At 27.7% G+C, this 19,826-nt stretch overlaps 1 protein-coding gene across 1 annotated transcript; it reads right to left on the bottom strand.

The window, feature by feature from the left end:
- Window positions 1-18,428: 18,428 nt before the first annotated feature.
- Window positions 18,429-19,043, bottom strand: LOC141911567 (uncharacterized). The gene is made up of 3 exons (XM_074802554.1): window positions 18,905-19,043; window positions 18,753-18,813; window positions 18,429-18,606 (listed from the first exon to the last, which is right to left on the bottom strand). Exons 1-3 carry the CDS (start codon window positions 19,041-19,043, stop codon window positions 18,429-18,431), a joined length of 378 nt encoding a protein of 125 aa, XP_074658655.1.
- Window positions 19,044-19,826: the final 783 nt, after the last annotated feature.

Consider the following 19,826-nt stretch of genomic DNA (forward strand, 5'->3'; position numbering starts at 1 on the left):
TCTAAAGTTTTTTCAATTGGAACATCACCATTTTTAGATTTTATTTTCTTTTCACCTCCCATTTATATAACAAACAAATTAGTTGTGTTGTTGCAACTAGAATTCAACTAGAATTTAACTAGAATTCAACTAGATTAACAAGCTAGTTGAAATATTGTTGTTTTTGTTTATTTCTAGTTACATTATAGTTGATTTTTGTTTCAACTACTAACAACTAGAATTCAACTAGAATGTAACTAGAATTAAACTAGATTAACAAGCTAGTTAAAATATTGTTAAATCTATTTGATTTTTGTTACAACTACTAATAACTAGAATTCAACTAGATTAACAAGCTAGTTGAATTTAAATAAATTCATATTTAAATGGGTGTTGTAATCTAAATAGTAATTTTGATCTTTTAATATTTTTCAACTTATCCATATATTCATTATGTAAATCATGTGGAATAATATCATTTTCCTCAAGTGCATTTTTCATCGATTTTCTATCTTTATTGTAGAATAAAACTAGAAATCTAATGTTTTCTCTAAAGTCTTTAACAATTGAATTATATTTTTGATTTAAAACCCAAGTTGTTATCCCAAAATGTCTGCCAGAAAAAGCTAAATAACATAACTCACTTTCTCTAACTTTTGAATCATGTAGATTAGCACAATCATCTATGATAAATAATGTATTTGATCCTTTATAAATATCAATTGCTATTTTTATACAATTATCTAAATTTTCTTTTACTGTTTTAGGATCTAATATAATAAATTTATTATTTCTAGTAATATTTCTATCATAAGTTTGATTAAATTCATATGTTGGACAAAATAATACTATATTATCAAAATAGTTTTTGTAAACAGTTTCTAGTAAATTTAATATGAAGTGTGTTTTACCACAATTTGTTACACCAGAAATTAACATATTATGAGGCTCAAATATGAATAATTCCTTATTCATTTATATATTTTTAATTTTACTTGATAATATCCATTCATTGAATTTATCTGGCCATCCAACCCATTTTACTAAAGAATATTCTTTTCTTTTAACAGTTTTTGTTTTTAGTACTTTTTCAATTTTATATTCTTGTTCTAGATTTTCAGTAGTTAAACTTAATTCTTCTTCGTAAAAGTAGCCATCAACTTCTTCACCATCTAAATCTTCTAATTTATAGACATATGGGTTTGTTGTTATTACCTTTTTTATTTTGTATATTTCTCTAGTAAAATTTCGATCGTATCCTTTGTCAAATATCTTTTTATACTTAGAAATTCTAACATTTTGACCAACTTTAAATTTAGGTTCACCAAAATCATCTACAAGAAATGCTCCATATAAATTATTCCAAACAATTTCAGCATTTTCAGGTTTTCTAGCATCAATAGGTTTCATTCCAATAGAAGAATGATAAGAATTATTATATCCTTCTATAAATTTTGGTAAAACATCAATCCATTTATAAGTATTATTTGCTGTGAAATATTTTGATATTCTTGTTCTCAATGTTCTATTAAATCGTTCAACAACTGCTGCTTTTTTATCCGATTTTGTTGAAAAATATTTAATATTATGAAAATCTAAAAGTCTATGAACTAATGAATTATCAAATTCTTTTCCATCATCAAATTGAATTTTTTCTGGTTTTAGTTTACCACCTGAAAGAAATTTTCGTAAAACATGTGATTTTTGTGCAGCATCTTTTCTATAAAGCGGGAAGCTCCATACATAACGACTAAAAATATCAATTATATTCAATATCCACCAATAATCATTATTATCTTTTTTAAGATTTTTCATATCAATTAAATCTCCTTGCCACTGTTGATCTACATAACTTACCATAGTTTTACGAGTTTTATATTTTCTAACAATTTTTTTATGTGTTGTATATGTTGGTTGTTCTAACATAAATTCATTTATATCTTTGTATTTAACTAAATTTTGTGGGATTATCTTATCTAATTTATCTTGTTTTACTTTACGCCATATATTTTTAGTAGAAGAATAAGCAACCGAACTCTCAGGGTTGTAATATAAATTTCTTAAATATTGTTCTTTAGTATTAGGAGTTTTTTTACCACTCATTTATATATCCTTAATTTTAACTTTATATTTCTAATATTGAACACTATCTAATTGTGAATTTACAATATTTAATTGTGCGTCAGATATAATATAAATATGCATTTTAAATGAACTTTTTAAATGAACTTTTAACTTTTTCATGAATAATTGTATTCCATCTTTAGTGTTCTGTAGTTTTTTTCCAGAACCATGTAATGAATTATCTTCAGTTGTTCTAAAATCTAACCATAATGCATATTTATTACCAGTATAATAATCAATTTGATTAATATTACAATTTTCAGATGATTTCACTTTTTCGTTCATAAAATGTTTTCTAATTTCTGGCCATTGATCAATCATTCTCATTCCTTGGCAAAATATTTTATTCGCTATACCTTCGATAGTTATTTCTACTTTTGTTATTTCAGGATTATAATAATTGTCAACATTTATTGCGCCATTAGTATACGTTCCAATGGTAAAAAATATTAATATACCTTTAATAGATCTTCTAGGAAAGTTAATATTCTCATTAATTATTTCATCATTTGCATTAATAGTTACAGTTTTAAATTTATCAATATAATCATATAATAATGAAAACCCTTGATTGTATTGAGTTTGAATTATACTTGCAATATTTTCATCAGTTACTGTATCATATTCTAAACATATATTCGATAATTTATAACTCATATCTTTAACAACGCTAGATAATACAATTTCATTTACAGGAGCAAATGTTATCTCAAATATAATATCTTCTTGAATTGCGTATTTATATAAAGGTGCATTATTATTTATCAATTCAATATCTAATGGAATTTTATATTTGCTTCCATATATACTTTTTATCAATTTATCTACATCATTTGTTAATATTGCGCTATTAGCTTCTGATCTTAATTTATTTTGGTTTTCTGATTGGATTCCTTGAAATATCATATTATTTCTGTTTTCTTTAGTTAACCATAAATCTTTATAATGCATAAATAAATTATAATCATCTAATGAGAAAACTGTTTCTGGACCAATCTTTATTGTTAACTTTTTAATCAAATATCTTCCAACATTATCAACGACATAATTATTATTATTACCGATTACTTTTATATCGGCTGATAAATAAATACTGTTTGGAACATAAAAAGTATTTTGTGTTAATCGAGGAATTCTAACATATAAAATTTCATCGGGATTAATATTTGAAGGGTTATGAGTAATTATATGATGTGATCTTTCTGCTTTAATAGCATTAGATATTCTAGAAATCTTAGAAGGACTTATATAACTCCCACTCATTTATTAAACAAAAAAATTAATTATTTATTTTTTATCATATTCACTAAACCAAAAATAATAGCACTTACAACTGTGATTAAAAATAAAATAATATGTTCAGCAGCAAAGTTAATAATGTTTCCTGCAGATTTCAATATAAAACCAACAATTGAAGCAATAACTCCTGGTAAAGCTGCAGCAGATTTCTTTGATAGTTCCCATAAATATTTTGCTAATTTCTTTAAACCATCTTTAACTTTATCTTGTATAGAATTATTATCATTCGGGGGTTTATCCGGTTTATTGGGAGTAGGAGTAGATTTCAAAGCATTTGATATAGCTAAACCAATTGTTGTAAATAACATAGTTACAGCTGTTAGAATTGAAAGAATTGTTATTCCTTCTAATTTGAATAATAACTTTATTCTATCTTTCAATGATATTCTAGAATCTGGTTTTATTAGAAATCTTTTAAAAACATCTTTTAATCTATCAATATTATAATCATATGATTTTAATAATGATTTAATTTCTTCTTTTTGTAATTCTATGTTATATTTTAAATCATCTTTTTCTTTTTCTAAACGAAATTCTTTTTGCCTATATTCTATTTCATCAATTACTTGATGATCTAAATCAGACTTTAATTGTTCTATTTCTTTATTTTTATCAGTTAATTCTTTTTCTAAAGTTCTAATTTTTTGATCTCTTATACTTTTATTATGTACAATTTTATCAGCTTCATTTCTTATACTAATAATTTCTCTAATTGCTTCATCAGAAAATATATTTAAATCTTCTAATTGTTGATCTGTTGCATCAAGTAATCCATTTGGTAAAAGTTTTTCAGTTTGAACTTCTCTTGAATTAGGTTTACTAGTTTTGGAATTAATAACTTCTTTAGGAATTTTTTTTTGTCTTAAATTTTCATTAATTATCTCAAAAAATTTAGCATTTCTTTGTTTAAATTCTTTTATATTATAATCTCTTTCTTCTTGTGTAACATCAGTTATAACATCATCAATGATTTTCTTAATTCTATCTGGTTTAAATAAATTAAAAGTTGATTGTGTTATTATTTTATCGCTACTTTTAAGATTTGAAATCTTAAAATAATAGTCGCCTTTCAATTTCCAATAATAATCACCATTTAAATATTTTAAATCTTTTACTAAATAATTCATACCTTTATTTGTTATATTGAAACCAGATCTTTTTAATATTGGTTTAAATTCATGAATAATTTCATTATAATTGTATTCTTTTTCTGTTATTTCTGGTACTTCATTTTCAATACTTATCTTTGAACGTGTTTTATCAATATATTGAGGTGTAGTTAAATTAGAATTATATGCTGATTCATCATTATTATCAATATTAGTTTCATTAAAATCGGATCGTGGTTCATCATCAATATATCCTTCATTATCATTTCCCATTTCTCCCATTTCATAATCTTCTCCACCTTCTACATCCATTTATATAATAAAAAAATTAAAATTTAAAATATAACATTCCTCCGATTACAATTCCTATACAAGTTATAGCTAATTTAGTATTTTCATGGGATTTATTATCATCATTTAGTTTAATTATATCATGTTGAATTTTATTAGTTCTATTATTTTCTGTAGTATTGTAATCTTTTATTTTGGAATCATTATCCAATTTAATATTCTTAGTTTTAGTTTCAGTTGATTGAATATGTTTTTTATTTTTTTCACCTTCCATTAATTTTGGAGCAGTAATAATCTTTTTATTTATATCATTTAATCCAAATGAATTATTTATTGTTGCAGTTTTAATTAGATTATTATAACCAATTATATTTCCCATCTTTAATACTAAATCATTAGAAATAATTAATAGATTAGGGCCTATACAATAATTTAGTCTTACATGAGATTAATCTAAATAATTTTGATATCTTATAATGTTTTCTGGAATCGATCTATTTTTATCATCATGTATGGAATCTTCAAATAAAACTTTAAACTGTTTCTGCGCATCGAATGAAGTGTTATCATTTCCAATTATTGGGGATCTTGTTTCAACTTGAGCGCCTAGAATACATATCAAATAAATTCTAATAGATTGATTTATTCTTTGTATACCTGATTTTGTAAAACCTTCACCATTTTCTAAAATGAAATTAACCCAACCATTATTATTATCAATTTTATAATTATGATAAGCTGAAATTCTATGCATATAATCAATTCTTTTTATTTCAAACTCTTCACCAACACCTTGCAATTTACCATGCGCTCTAAAATCGGAATTAATATTTATATTAAATTCATTACATATTTTATAAAACTTGGATATATTAATATTATTATCCAATTCTTTAAAATATTTAGACCCGGGTAAAGGACATTCTAATTCATTTAATATTATTCTGATTTGAAAATATGTGTGAAATCTAAATATTGTGTGAATTAATTTTAAATCAGAATACTTCAAATTTTTATCTAAGTTATTTAAATGATCATTCCAACTTATTCCACATCCTGTTGTTGCACAATAAACAGCAAAATCTAATTGGTTCTGCCAATACTTCATATTAGATTTTACTTTATATATATGATATTCATCTCGAGTAAAAGTAACTTCATATGTATTAAATATATTTTCCATTTTAGAAATAAAAAACTGTGATTCATTAACATAAATTTCTAAATTAGTTAATGAATTTAAAACTATATTTTTATATGTAATGTTTTTCTTAAAATCTATTGCTGGAATATTATATTTAATTGATTTATTATATTGGAAAGCTTTTGGAAACCCCATTTATATAATTAAAAAATTAATAATTTATTAATTCTTTTAATAATTTATCTTGTTCTTCAACTGTTATATGACCATTTAAACTTATTATATAATCTAGTGTGTTCTTTAATTTATTAATTTCTTATATATTAGTTTTGATTTTTTCTTTATTACTTTTTATATTTAATTTTGAACTTATACCAGTTAAAACACTTGAACTTAATCCTAATACACCAATTGATATAGCTAAAGGTGTTAATGGACTAAATATTGCTAGAAATGTTATTACAGAACTAATTGTAACCGAACCACTTATAATCAAATAATATATAATTTTACTTTTTAAATATTTTTTCTTTTTTATCTTTAAGTCACTTTCAAATTCTAATATTTGTTTTTCTAAATATGTTTTTAATTTAGTTTTATTTATATCATGAGGAATAATATCAATACTATCAACTTTATCTTCCATTTATTTAGAATAAAAATTACTAATTAGTAAACTTATAAGCAATAAATATAACAATAACAGTTCCACCTAAAATCCATATTATTTCATATTTCTGTTGTTCTTTACTTGGGGTATAATAATCTGATAATTTAGGTTTGTATAGATGTAATTTTTCTTTATTTGTTACTGCGTTATATAAACTCATTGCATCATCAACTGATTGAAAATCTCTATGTGAAATCTTCTGATCATATAATTCTTTATTGATGTAATCCATATAGTTTTGCCTCTTTTCTCTATATTCTTCTGCAGCTTTATTGTATTTCTCTAACGCTAAGTTATGTCTTCTTTGTTCTCCTAATGAACTATTTTTATCAATATGTTTAAATAAATAACCACCACCAGTAAATGCTAAAGCGTTAACAATTGCCGATCCTATAATAGTTATAATTGCAGAAGCCATTTATTTAGCAAAAAAAATTACACACTTCTTATATGGGAGGAATATATTTTTGTTTTTCCAAATAATCAATAGTTAAATTAGATAAAGTAACTGCTAACGTTAATTTCAAAATATCATTTATATCAAATCTATCAACATTAACACTTCCCATTTTGAATACTTTTTTTAATACCATTGAATAACCAACCGTTCCAACTGATAGTAATGCGCCATTATATAATCCAGTTATTATCCACTTATTATCACTCATTTATTTATCAAAAAAATTACTATCATCAAAATATTTAGTTAACTTAGTGATGATTATTTCAACATTTATTTCATTACTAGTTTCATTTGTATATATTTCAATTATTATTTTTTTGATATCATCGATGATAAAATCTTCATCTAATTCATAAAATCTTAAAGATTCTCTAATTAAATTAGTAATCTTTTCTACATTAAAAGTTTCTTTATCTATTGTTGTTTCATACTCAAATGTTGTTTCATTAGAAAATGCAATATTTTTGATATGTGTAATTACATCATTCATATTAAATTTCATTTCTTTCTCACGTTTAAAATCAAAACCAAAACATATACTCGGTCCAACAGTTATATTCATTTATATAATGAAAAAATTACTCTTTACATCTTATAACTAATTCATAAATTACAGGGAAATTATTTAAATCAATTAAGTATCCATTATGATTTCTTATTTCTAATTTAAAATTATTAAATTGAGGAATACAAGGTTTGAAATCACATTCAGCTAAATTATAATTTATTTGCGTTCCAAATTGTTTAACATTCTTCAATGGTAAAATGTTTAATATACTAGAATTACAAGTTATATCTTTAGTTGCTTCGAATGTTTTTGTAGGATCGATTAAATTGCAATAAATATAAAAGTGTGTAAAAGTCATTAAATTTGTATAAGTTTCGATACTTGAATAATCTCTATCCGGGAGAATTCCAAACAGTTTAGCTAAAGGTTTTCTTACTAGAAATCTATGTTGTTCATTAGTTAACTTTATTCTTATTTTATTCGAACTATCATTTTTGATAAATTTAATTTCAAATCTAGCAGCTGCACCCATTTTTAAACGAGCTCTTCTATTAATTTCTTGCGCTAATGTTTCTAAATTATATAATCCTGGTTTTAGATAAAGATGAAACCATTTATTCAAATTTCTAACATGAATTTTAAAAGCTAAATGATCAAGACTTTTATTTGATATATTATGAAAAGAATTACATAAACTTATATTTACTAATTTTAAATCTACACAATTCTTAAATTCTCTATCTAATTGTACTAATAAATTATGAGATTTATAATTTGTAAGCCTTCTAGAATCTACAAATATTCTGTATTCTTTTAATTCTACCATTATTTATAACATAAAAAAATTACCGCTCATCACTAAAAATTAATTTTAATAAAATTTTTCCTTAATAAATGGAAGAGAAGATAGAATGTGAAATTTGTGGTGAACTTCTAAGAAAAAGTAATAAGGCTCGACATATGAAAAAACATGATGAAAATTATAAACCCCCTAAAATAAACTGTCCAAAATGTAATCAATTATTCTCAAGAAATTATGTTAAAAAACATTCAGAGAAGTGTAGAATTAATGGCGCAACGGCTAATGTTGGTAATAATTCTGCTGAAGTTGAACCTGAAGTTATTTGGAAAAGACCTTTTTTATTTTATAACAAGAATAATGTAAAGAATAATTTCTGTGAGCCTTGTCAAGTAAAATATAGCCCTGACAATATAGAAGATTGGGAGAATCATCAATTTTGTAAAGCACACATAGATAAAATTTCTAATAAATTTGAAACTGAATTCAATGAAAGAAAAAATAATTTATTAGAAAAAATAAAATATGAGAAAACGTTACCAGATAATGAAGAAACAGTTGAAAAGTTAGAAAAACAATATAATGAATTAACAAGAAAAACATATTATTGTAAATATTGTAAATTGATTATTACAACAAGTAATTCAAATCTACATAATAGAACAATAAAACATAAAGAAAACGTAAGAAAATACCAAGAGCTTAATGAAGATCTATTACCAATAAATTATAAACAAAAATGCCCACAATGTAGTTATGCGACCTTAAGGCAAGAAGGTACTGTGTTATTTTGTGTTGATTGTGGATGGCAAAAGAATTTATGGGGTGAAGAAAAAACTAGAAATTTTCTTATAGATCCAAAATTAAATTATCTTGATGAAATTTTTAAAATATTTTCTATAGAAGATCATACACCAGAATATATGCAATGGCTTGAAAAAATGAAAATAATAGAAAATAAAAATGGTGAAATAACTAAAAAAGATATTATAAAAACAATTATTCCACCAACATTTAACACAAAAGAAAAGAAAATGTATTTATATTTATTATTTAACGATTATTATGAAAAACCTAAATTAACAGAAGAAGATATGGAAAATATAAAAAAAATATTTAAACAAATATTAATGTATCATTTGGAAAATAGAATAACAGATTCAATAAATTATGAATTTTTTTTAAATAAGATTGTAAATTATTTAAACCTAGATATTATAATTCCATTTGATGAATTAACAAACAAAAAGAAACAAAGAGAGCGAGATGAAATGTGGAACAAGATAGAACTTTATTTAAATGAGAAAAATGGAATGGAAGAAGAACCTGAACAATTAAATGAAAATGAAGAAGCTAATAGTGATTTCGAGTATGATGATATTGATTTTATGTTTTAATGACCATAAGGTAATGTTTTTATACCATCATCTAAAATATGCCTTTTATCATCAAATGGATTTAAACTAGTTTTTTCAACTTCATTAATGTACATCTCATGATCTTCTGATCTTAAACAATTCATTTTGTGTTTCATTAAAATTGATTTATATAAACACTTTATATAATCTTGAAATTCTATATGTTTATCAACCACATGTTTTGTTATTCCTTTTAACTTTTTAGCTTCATGATCTTTTGTTCTGTAACTATACATTTTACTTCTTATCCCAACAAATTCAATCATTTCATCACCTCCTAATTCATCTTTAAACTTACCAGGAATCTTTTTATTATCATTACTAAACAATTCATGATCTTTAGGGTAATTGCTAAAGTCGAAATAATGTTTCAATGTTTTTAAGTCTTTTGTTATATCATTTGTCTTTATTTTTAGTATGTACGCGTCAATATCAAAATATAATATTTCAATGTGTTTTTCCCCAAAATGGGGTTGTAATACATTATAATAAAAATCGTACATTAATAATTTTGAAACTTCTAAAACTGTTGAACCAATGAAAATGGGTTTATTAAATTTCATGGATGTTCTTTTCAATTTTACCGCTGTTAAATAATCTTCGAATCTTTTATTTCCTAGATGTCTAGGACTTGATTGTAAATGCCTTAATCTTTCATAATTATTTACTAATTCAATGTCGTTTCTATTACGAATATTCTCACAAGTTTTTCCATAAAAACTATTATTCATCAATTTAAAACAATCTTTTTCGAAATCAGTTTTTGATATTGTTCTCTGTTGAGTATTGAAATCTATATATTTTTCTAACCACTTCGATTGATTAAATTCAATATATCTATGTACTTTCTTTAATTTCATTCCTTGTTTTAGATAAAATTTTAACATTCTATAATGAACAATATAATTGTATTTATTATTTTGAGTAAGTATTAATTTTTCTGTAAAAACATGATCTTTCGGTTTTATTTTCTTCTGGTATTCACTTAAATAACTATCATCTACAGTTAAATGTTCTGGGCAATAAGGTAAGTTTCTTGTTTTAAACTTTATATTTTCAGGATATTCTAAATCAACTACAAAGAAATAACCAATTGGTGCTTCATCTTTTAAACTCGCAATTGCGCTTTCCCAATCAGTTTTATCATCATTTTCAACTTCTGTTAATATAAAATTTTTATATGGTTGAGGTTGCATCATTGCCCAACCATATAAATTATTGGCGTCAATATATAATAATTTATATTCATCATTTGCTTTAAAATACCTATCTCCCATAACACCACTAATTCCACCTCTAATTGATTTTTCAAATAATAAAACCATATCTGGTTCTTTTAATAAATCTAATTCTACATTTGTATATTTTAAACCACATTGCCAGGTTAAACCAGGACTAGAGTAGCAATAACAAGGATCAACATTAAAATGGTTTAGATTAACTTCTCTAAACTTTTCAAATATGTCAGCCAATATCATAACATCTGATTTTAAATATAAATCAACTAATTCGCCATGATTTTTCATCTTAAAATGGTTCCAAATATTTAATGTTCTATCAAAAACTTTGTCTTTCACATACTCCTCTTTTAATTTATCATAAAATTGATCTTTTAATAATTCTGTTACATTAAAATCATCATGTGTTTTATAAAATGAATAAGGAATTGCGCCTTTATATCTCAATAATTTAAAATCTTGGTCATTTGGATAATAATATCGAGTTATAACAAAATCATTATCAACTAATGATTTTGATAAATTATCTAATGAACTTGCTAGAAATCTATAAGAATCTAAAAATCTAATGCAACCAAATTGAAATGAAATATAATTTTCAGATGTTTTAGCTAATAGTTTAAAATCATATTTTCTTACATTTGCTTCGTTCATAGCATTAAATTCTTCTATTTCTTGATTAATTGCGCCCAATTTTCCCGATAATTGTTTTATAAATAGATGGGTATCATATCCTGATAAATTATGAAATAATATTGGTACGAAATTTACTTTTTTAGCTTGTAAATTGCAATCTTCATGAGCAGCTCCACGATATTTTGAATTTAAATGATCATGATCTCTAACTCTTTTATCAAATGAATAAAAACGTTTTTCACAATAACAACAATGAGTTGCATAATTAAAATCAATTTCATCTTCTTTTGTCATAACTATTCTTTTATTTTTGTTTAATAATTTTGCAAAATCACTTTCTAATTCAATCATTTTATCACAAAAATCATTAACTACATTTTCACCTCTAAAAGAAATATATTGACTTTCATATAATTCGGGATAATTTGATTTTATATAAATTCCATAAGCAGCGGCTCTTTGATGAACTTTTTTAATTGTATTTATAATTGGTGGGTCTTGAATTATATCTTCATTTAATTCATTTCCTTTATCCATTGATTTAAATAATTGCTTTTTGTTATATATTTCTTTTCTATCTTGATCAGTTAATTCTTTATTCAACGATTCAAAATCCCCATAAATTACAAATGGAACAATATTTTTAAATTTATGATTAGTAAATTTCAATTTATAATCTTTTTCTGTTGGCATTATTAATTTACAAAAATCTTTATTATCACATAATTCTTTATGTTTTAATAATGTATTCTCAGTTCTAAATTTAGATAAACATTTTCTACATAGATAAATTTTATGGCTGTTAAAATCACTTTCTGTTCTAAAGAATAAATCAATTTGTTTTAACCACATATAATGTTCATTTTCATCTTTTTTGTAATATAACAAATCTATAGCATTTTCATCATCATAATATTCTGTTAAATATAAAGCTTCCAATGTATAATCTTTAATATTTTCACCTTTTGTCTTTGGTAATTGCATTAATTCGAATACATTTATTTTTAAATTATTAATTTTTTCTATTTTGGGTATCATTTTTATAGTTACTGGATATTGATCAATTTTATATAATGTTTCATATTTCCGGTAATCTGTTATTCTATAAACATGTTCTTCTGTTGGATGTAAGCAACTAATAATTGACCATAGAAAACATTTATTATCTTCATTTTGAACATTTATTACTGCTTTTGTTGTAAATGGTAATTTAATATAAGATGATGCTTTAATATCCTTTTCTGTTGTAAAGTTTGAATCATTTTTAAACATTTTATTACTTTTTGATGTTTTATTCCTTTTTGTATTATAAACATTTAAATCTAAATATATAATTTCATTCAATGTTAAGCCAGAACCCTCAAAATATCTTTCTTCAATATGACGTTTAAATTCATTTAATATTTTTTCTAACTTCTCTTTTATTTGTGTTTTTGAAATTATTTCTTCAGAGAGTGTTTGAATATTATAATCCATTTTTTCTTCTGACTTTATAAAACTTACTTTCCCAGAGATACTAATTTTTGGATATTCAACATCTGTTATCAAATCTAGTATTTTTTCTATTATTTCATTAAATTTATTATAATCTTCTATTGTTGTACCTTTAAAAAATCTAAATATAATAGCTGCAGGACCAATTTTACTATGTAATGTTTCTAAGATTTCAATTGTATCTTTTATTTCTAGTGAATCAATATAATTTCTAACATTTTCCATGTAAGGTTTATTTGAAATGGATTTAGTTTTTGAAGTTGATTCTTTTACTTGTTGAGGTTTATTATCAAAATATTCTAATCCTAAAACATTATTACTCAAATTTTTATAATGTTTTTGTGATTCGAGATGTCTATTATAATTCCTTTTTACTATAAATTCATTACAAACTTCACATTTTATTTCATCCACATTCATATTTTCTAATCGTTCTTTTCTTTCATTGGAATTTTCTGGAGTTTCAAAATCTATTACATTTTTTATATGATTTGCAGTTTTTTCATGTCGTGTTTTATTAGATGTATCGATGTATTTTTTACAATATTGACAATAATATTGATTTTTATTGACATTATTGTTTTCTAGTTGGAACTCACTGTCTCCCATTTATTAGGGAAAAAAATTACTTGTGGTGATGAGTGGTGTCTCGTCCTCTCGTCCTCTGGCCTGAAAACGCCATCTTCTAATTACTCATGATAAATTTCCGAAATTCGAAGTCAAGTGTTCAGACTCGGGGATATCTCAATTGGTCAGTTACTGACCATCGTGGTGTCACCATTGTGGTCTATAGCTCAAATGAAACATGTGGAACCGAGCGTTAAGTCATTTCCTGGAGTGACGTGATCCAAAAATGCCCTAACTGGAAAAGGCAGTCTCTCAATTGGATGAAACCAAATCGGACAGGACAATTAAAATTTGGGAAGGTCACAGGTAGTGGACTTTCTACGAAGCCCACGCGGTGAGCGTATTAATATGAAATCTTTTTTTAAACCACCATGTACCACGAAGTAATTAGCATCGTTGTAAGCACTTGAAACAGCCATTAACCACTTGAAACTGTCAGATCAAACATCATACCGCATCCCCGCAAAGAGGGGTGGTTCAGCAAACCGGAGTTTTCATTGGCCTCTCTAGACTACCCCGCCAGTACGGGTAGCCGAGCAAACCGGAAAACTCATAATGTACGCACCAACCGGCACAGGCCTAACACTTTTTGTCAACTGTGTGTACCGTAGTAGGCTATCGATAATCACCTGATACTTTTCTGTCGTTTGTTGTCAGAGCTCAGACCACTATTCCAAAATCTTCTATATCCTATAGTAAAAACAAGAAATTCGAGAGTTTAGTTCATATATAAGCGCGTAAATTCAGGGGAAATCCTGCTTATGGCTCATAGGCCAGCATCTTAGCTACGCATTGAAGTGGTTTTCGCCCCACATACCCAACCTAACTTTTGAAATAATCAAACCTTTAGAAAGGAGGGGTATCCCAGTACAGGTATGCCAGTACATCCGAGCCAAATATCTAAGGGAATCCCCCACCGTGTTTGGTACCCTTACTCCAAGCAAAAAAAGTCCAGGGAATCCCTTATTTCATCATCAATCTGTCTCTCGGATGGATTTCATACATATAACCGAAATTCGTTACCTATCCCATTTGCAGAAATTATGGCAACATTTACGGGGGACCTCTTCTTCACTCTAGGTACTATTTTTGGGGTCCGGCCCTACGCATCTTCGAGCTACTAACCTAATTGTGGTCTGATGCCTGTCAAGTACCCAAACTTAAGAATAGCATTGGTTTTTGTACAGTTTTAGAAAGAGTGGAGACACCCTAGTTATACAACGCAATACAATAGCTCTCGGCCAATTACACATGGAAATACATACTAATGCACAAATCGCGCGTATGCGACAAAATCCAAGTTTTCTATCAATATCATCTAAGTCAAACATTCATTTCAAAATATGAATAAAATAATTAGGGTTTTCTGACTTTTGTCGAAAAACCCTCTTGAAATTCTGTTGATTATCATTATTATTATATATTTTCCGCCGATTTCGCCAAATAAAATTCATCTTCATTCAGATTCGGCAACTGACAGCTTCGAAACGAAATGTATAAACTGATACTGTAATAACGGTCTCTCTGAACCAACAGATTGTCTGAATGTACATTCCATCCTATTTGAAACTTAAAATTACTTATTAGGTTACTGTAAATAAAGAATTGAATTGTTAGACAACAAGCATCGGCGAAATAACAGTTTGTGACGTCATTTAGTAAGTAAATAAAGGAGGGCTCCGAGAATTTCCAAATCATGGGGGACTATACTGGGGTTAGACCATTCAACCAAAAAGAGGATTGCTCCGATAATATCCAAATCATCTCATTTTATATTTTCCATCGAATACCCGGTAATTAATTTTTCCTTTCGATCACATGCATCCAGAAAACCCGTTATCGCTGCTTTGCAGCTATATTTAGGGTTTTCTGACTTTCGTCGAAAACCCTCTTGAAATTCTCTTGATTATTATTATTTTTATATATTTTCCGCCGATTTCGCCAAATAAAATTCATCTTCATTCAGATTCGGCAACTGACAGCTTCGAAACGAAATGTATATATTGATACTGTAATAACGGTCTCTCTGAACCAACAGATTGTCTGAATGTACTTTCCATCCTATTTGAAACTTAAGATTACTTATTAGGTTACTGTAAATAAAGAATTGAATTGAATTGTTAGACAACAAGCACCGGCGAAATAACAGTTTGTGACGTCATTTAGTGAGTAAATGAAGGAGGGCTCCGGGAATTTCCAAATCACGGGGACTATACTGGGGTTAGACCATTCAACCAAAAAGAGGATTGCTCCGATCATATCCAAATCATCTTATTTTATTTTTTTCCATCGAATACCCGGTAATTAATTTTTCCTTTCGATCATATGCATCCAGAAAACCCGTTATCGCTGCTTTGCAGCTATATTTATACAACATTTTCTGAATACTTGATAGATTTTTTTCACTGATGGATATAAATATATGGCTATGGATAAAAATCAGAAACACAATCTTTAAGCATTTTTTGAAAAAAAAATGCCATTTTCATCATCGAATTGGCTGAAACCTTTAGATTTGGCGTTTTCTTGCGCTGAAGGCCTAATTCGAATGCACCCTACTGCGTCCACAGGCCTTCGGCCGGGACGAATTTTATATAACATGTGTAGTTGTCACCAGTACTACTTAGGAAAAATATCACAACTGGCCTCTGACAATGTCCTTTCGGTTGCCATGGTTTCAACGAAAATATGCATTTCCCCTACCCCTTAAATTCCTGACAGTATCTGGCACCAAAAAGTCAGCCAAACTAGTTAACTTAATCAAAGAAAGCTGAATTAATGTGATTATTCTGCATGGGCAAGGATGGCCTTTATGAAATAAATTTATGAGCCTAGACCGAGCCTCCTACGAGAAAATATCTTACGATTCATGCCTAAAAATTGACCGAAATCTGCGATTCTAGCCTTCTACAAGCAAAAATATAACCAAATCCTACCATGAAACTGATTAAAATCAGCGAATTAGGTCTCAATGAATGCCTCAAGACGACTCATATGTGCAGAAGATGTATAAGATAAAAATTATTTGTGAAATTTCATCAAAACTTCAAAATTTGTTATTTTAGCTGTATTGGCTGTCAGAGCTCAGACCACTATTCCAAAATCTACTATATCCAATAGTAAAAACAAGAAATTCGAGAGTTTAGTTCATATATAAGCGCGTAAATTCAGGGGAAATCCTGCATATGGCTCATAGGCCAGCATCTTAGCTACGCATTGAAGTGGTTTTCGCCCCACATACCCAACCTAACTTTTGAAATAATCAAACCTTCAGAAAGGAGGGGTATCCCAGTACAGGTATGCCAGTACATCCGAGCCAAATATCTAAGGGAATCCCCCACCGTGTTTGGTACCCTTACTCCAAGCAAAAAAAGTCCAGGGAATCCCTTATTTCTTCATAATCAATCTGTTTTCAGGATCAATGGATTTCATACATATAACCGAAATTCGTTACCTATCCCATTTGCAGAAATTATGGCAACATTTATGGGGGACCTCTTCTTCACCCTAGGTACTATTTTTGGGGTCCGGCCCCACGCATCTTCGAGCTACTAACCTAAGTGTGTTCTGATGCCTTCTCTCTGAGACGAACATAATTCTAATAGCCCTCCGCGACTCAACGACCTTGATTTAAACTTGATCAATTCAAAATCTGTTTATTGAAGCTTTTGGTTACATGAACTGATCAGCAATATACTTAAATGAAACAGGGAAGTGTGATGAGATGAAATACGGACGCTTTTAATTGCCGGATGTAGGCTATTCAATTCAGCCCGTACATCAAAGGTTACCGCAACAGCAGTAAGCTACGCTTATCGAGTGTGTGTTACCAGCTGAACACCAGTCAACATCAACTTTGATTCGGTCGCAGAACAACCCGCAATAGTTTTAGCCCGATAAATGTTCTGCGATCGATACTACGCATGCGCACTGCAGTTCATTGAACAACGTGGAAGTGGCTGTGTATACATATATTTTTCTTTAGAAAATCGGTTGAAATTCAACAACTTCTCGTAAAATTTGTCCAAAAAGGTATGTATTTTTATTCTTCTATATCTCCGAAACCCGGTATCGGAACATTAAGTATTTATATTGTGATTAAAGTCTGTTTTTATGTGTTAAACATATTTTTTGCCAGTTCGTTCCGATTCCGGGTTTAGCGTTATTTGGGCCTTGGAGATGTCAAATATTTCGGCCCAGACTCGCGCAGCTTTCGTTTCTGACGTCATGTTGCTATGTTACGACACAAACATATACACGAAGTATGATCTTTAAAATGTGTATTTACTACATAATAATGTTACTTAATAACGCTTACATTAGGCCTACAAATTATTGTCCCCCATATAAACCAAGTTGCCTAAATAGTATCAGCAATCTCATTTAATTAACCTTTTCTTGTTTTTAGTCATGGATCTTTGTCGATTGTGTGGAAAAAATGCGAAACCTCCGGATCGTCGTCCTATCGATAAAAATAATTTCAAAAGCCATGTGAAGGAGTTGTTCAACATTGATTTTGATGATGATACTGAACAGTACCCGATATATATCTGTAATATGTGTCGTGTCAAATTACAAAAATGGCGTAAGAACAAAAACGTTAAAAAAACTGTCCCTGTGATTATCAAATTAAAACAATGGACATGTAAACGACTGGTTAATTCCAAGTCTGGACGGCGACGTATTTGTAGTCAAAATTTTATCGATCGATTTTCCATAATGTACTGCTGCCATTCCATTTGAACTGAATTTAAATACTCGATGGTTAATCACTTCAGTCATAGCCTTTTCCAAATATATAGTGTTCCTGCGAAAATAATAATAATGATTATTATTTTAACATGTACTTATCTGGATTTTTTATATTATGTTTATATATTATTTTCTGTATTCGTTTATTATTTTATAACCTAAAAGGATTGTATTGATTATAAACATAAATGTAAAAAATACCTGTATGTGTGTTTTCTCGTGTTCAGATCGCAGTCTCTGGTCAGCTGAGCCTGAGAAGTACCTATATGAAAAAGAAAAGGAAAGAATGAAGTGCCTGCAATTAGGTGGAAACTATTCCGATATTTCATTGATTCAAAAGGAATAACACTCACTAGAATCGGCCGAATTAGTTGATCCTGATCCAGAGGATTCCCGTAATATTTCCGTATCGATCTGAACCAATTCGTCACTATCAAATAATAGATCGTCAAAATCGTCATCATTTATGATTTCGTTGACAACCGTTGCCATTTTAATACAGCGGAAAGAACCGATATCACGGTTGATAAAACACTATATCCGTCTGAAGCGATGTAGAGAGAATCCCACAATGATAATGAAAAAGTCCAAAAATGTTAGTAGTTTATTTAACGTTTCGTCTATGTCCTAATAGTCATCTTCAGAAATAATGAATACTACAGAAATTATGAGAGATATATACAATCCAGAGACAAAGAGACTAATTCAAGTAATCAGAGATGATACTAACTAAAGGAAAATTAACGTAGAAACAGTTACACGCTAAAACAGATTAAAGAGAAGCAGTTAAGAGACAAACTAGGGGGCACTTAAATTTAAGACAATTGTGAATACAAGTTGATTGACTAAAATTGATGAGGGGAAATCAGGTGTTGAGTTTAACCAGTTTACAGAGGAATCATTATATAAGTTTATTATGGGATGAAAAACCGATATTCGGAAACAACTGAATTATTACGGAGATTCCAATTCCCGATCTCGCTGGTTATCGCTTATCGGCGCGTTACGTAACAAAGCGCTCGCCGACGAACCGTTATCGGCTTTAGGGCAATTACAACGCACATTCGACAAGAGCTGCACAATAGCGTCCGTATTCCATCTCATCACTCTTCCCTGAATGAAATAACCGGAATAAGAAGAAATCAAAAATATTAAAGAGGTAACCAACGAATGTCCGTAAGCCTGTCAGACACGCGAACGCCGGACTCGTAAACTCTTGGACTCGGACCCACTGAGCAATAAATTCATAAAATTGACTTTGAAATTGATTGTGGA

The sequence above is a fragment of the Tubulanus polymorphus genome, chromosome 10, assembly GCF_964204645.1.
Source record: "Tubulanus polymorphus chromosome 10, tnTubPoly1.2, whole genome shotgun sequence".
Taxonomy (NCBI): Eukaryota; Metazoa; Nemertea; class Palaeonemertea; order Tubulaniformes; family Tubulanidae; genus Tubulanus; species Tubulanus polymorphus.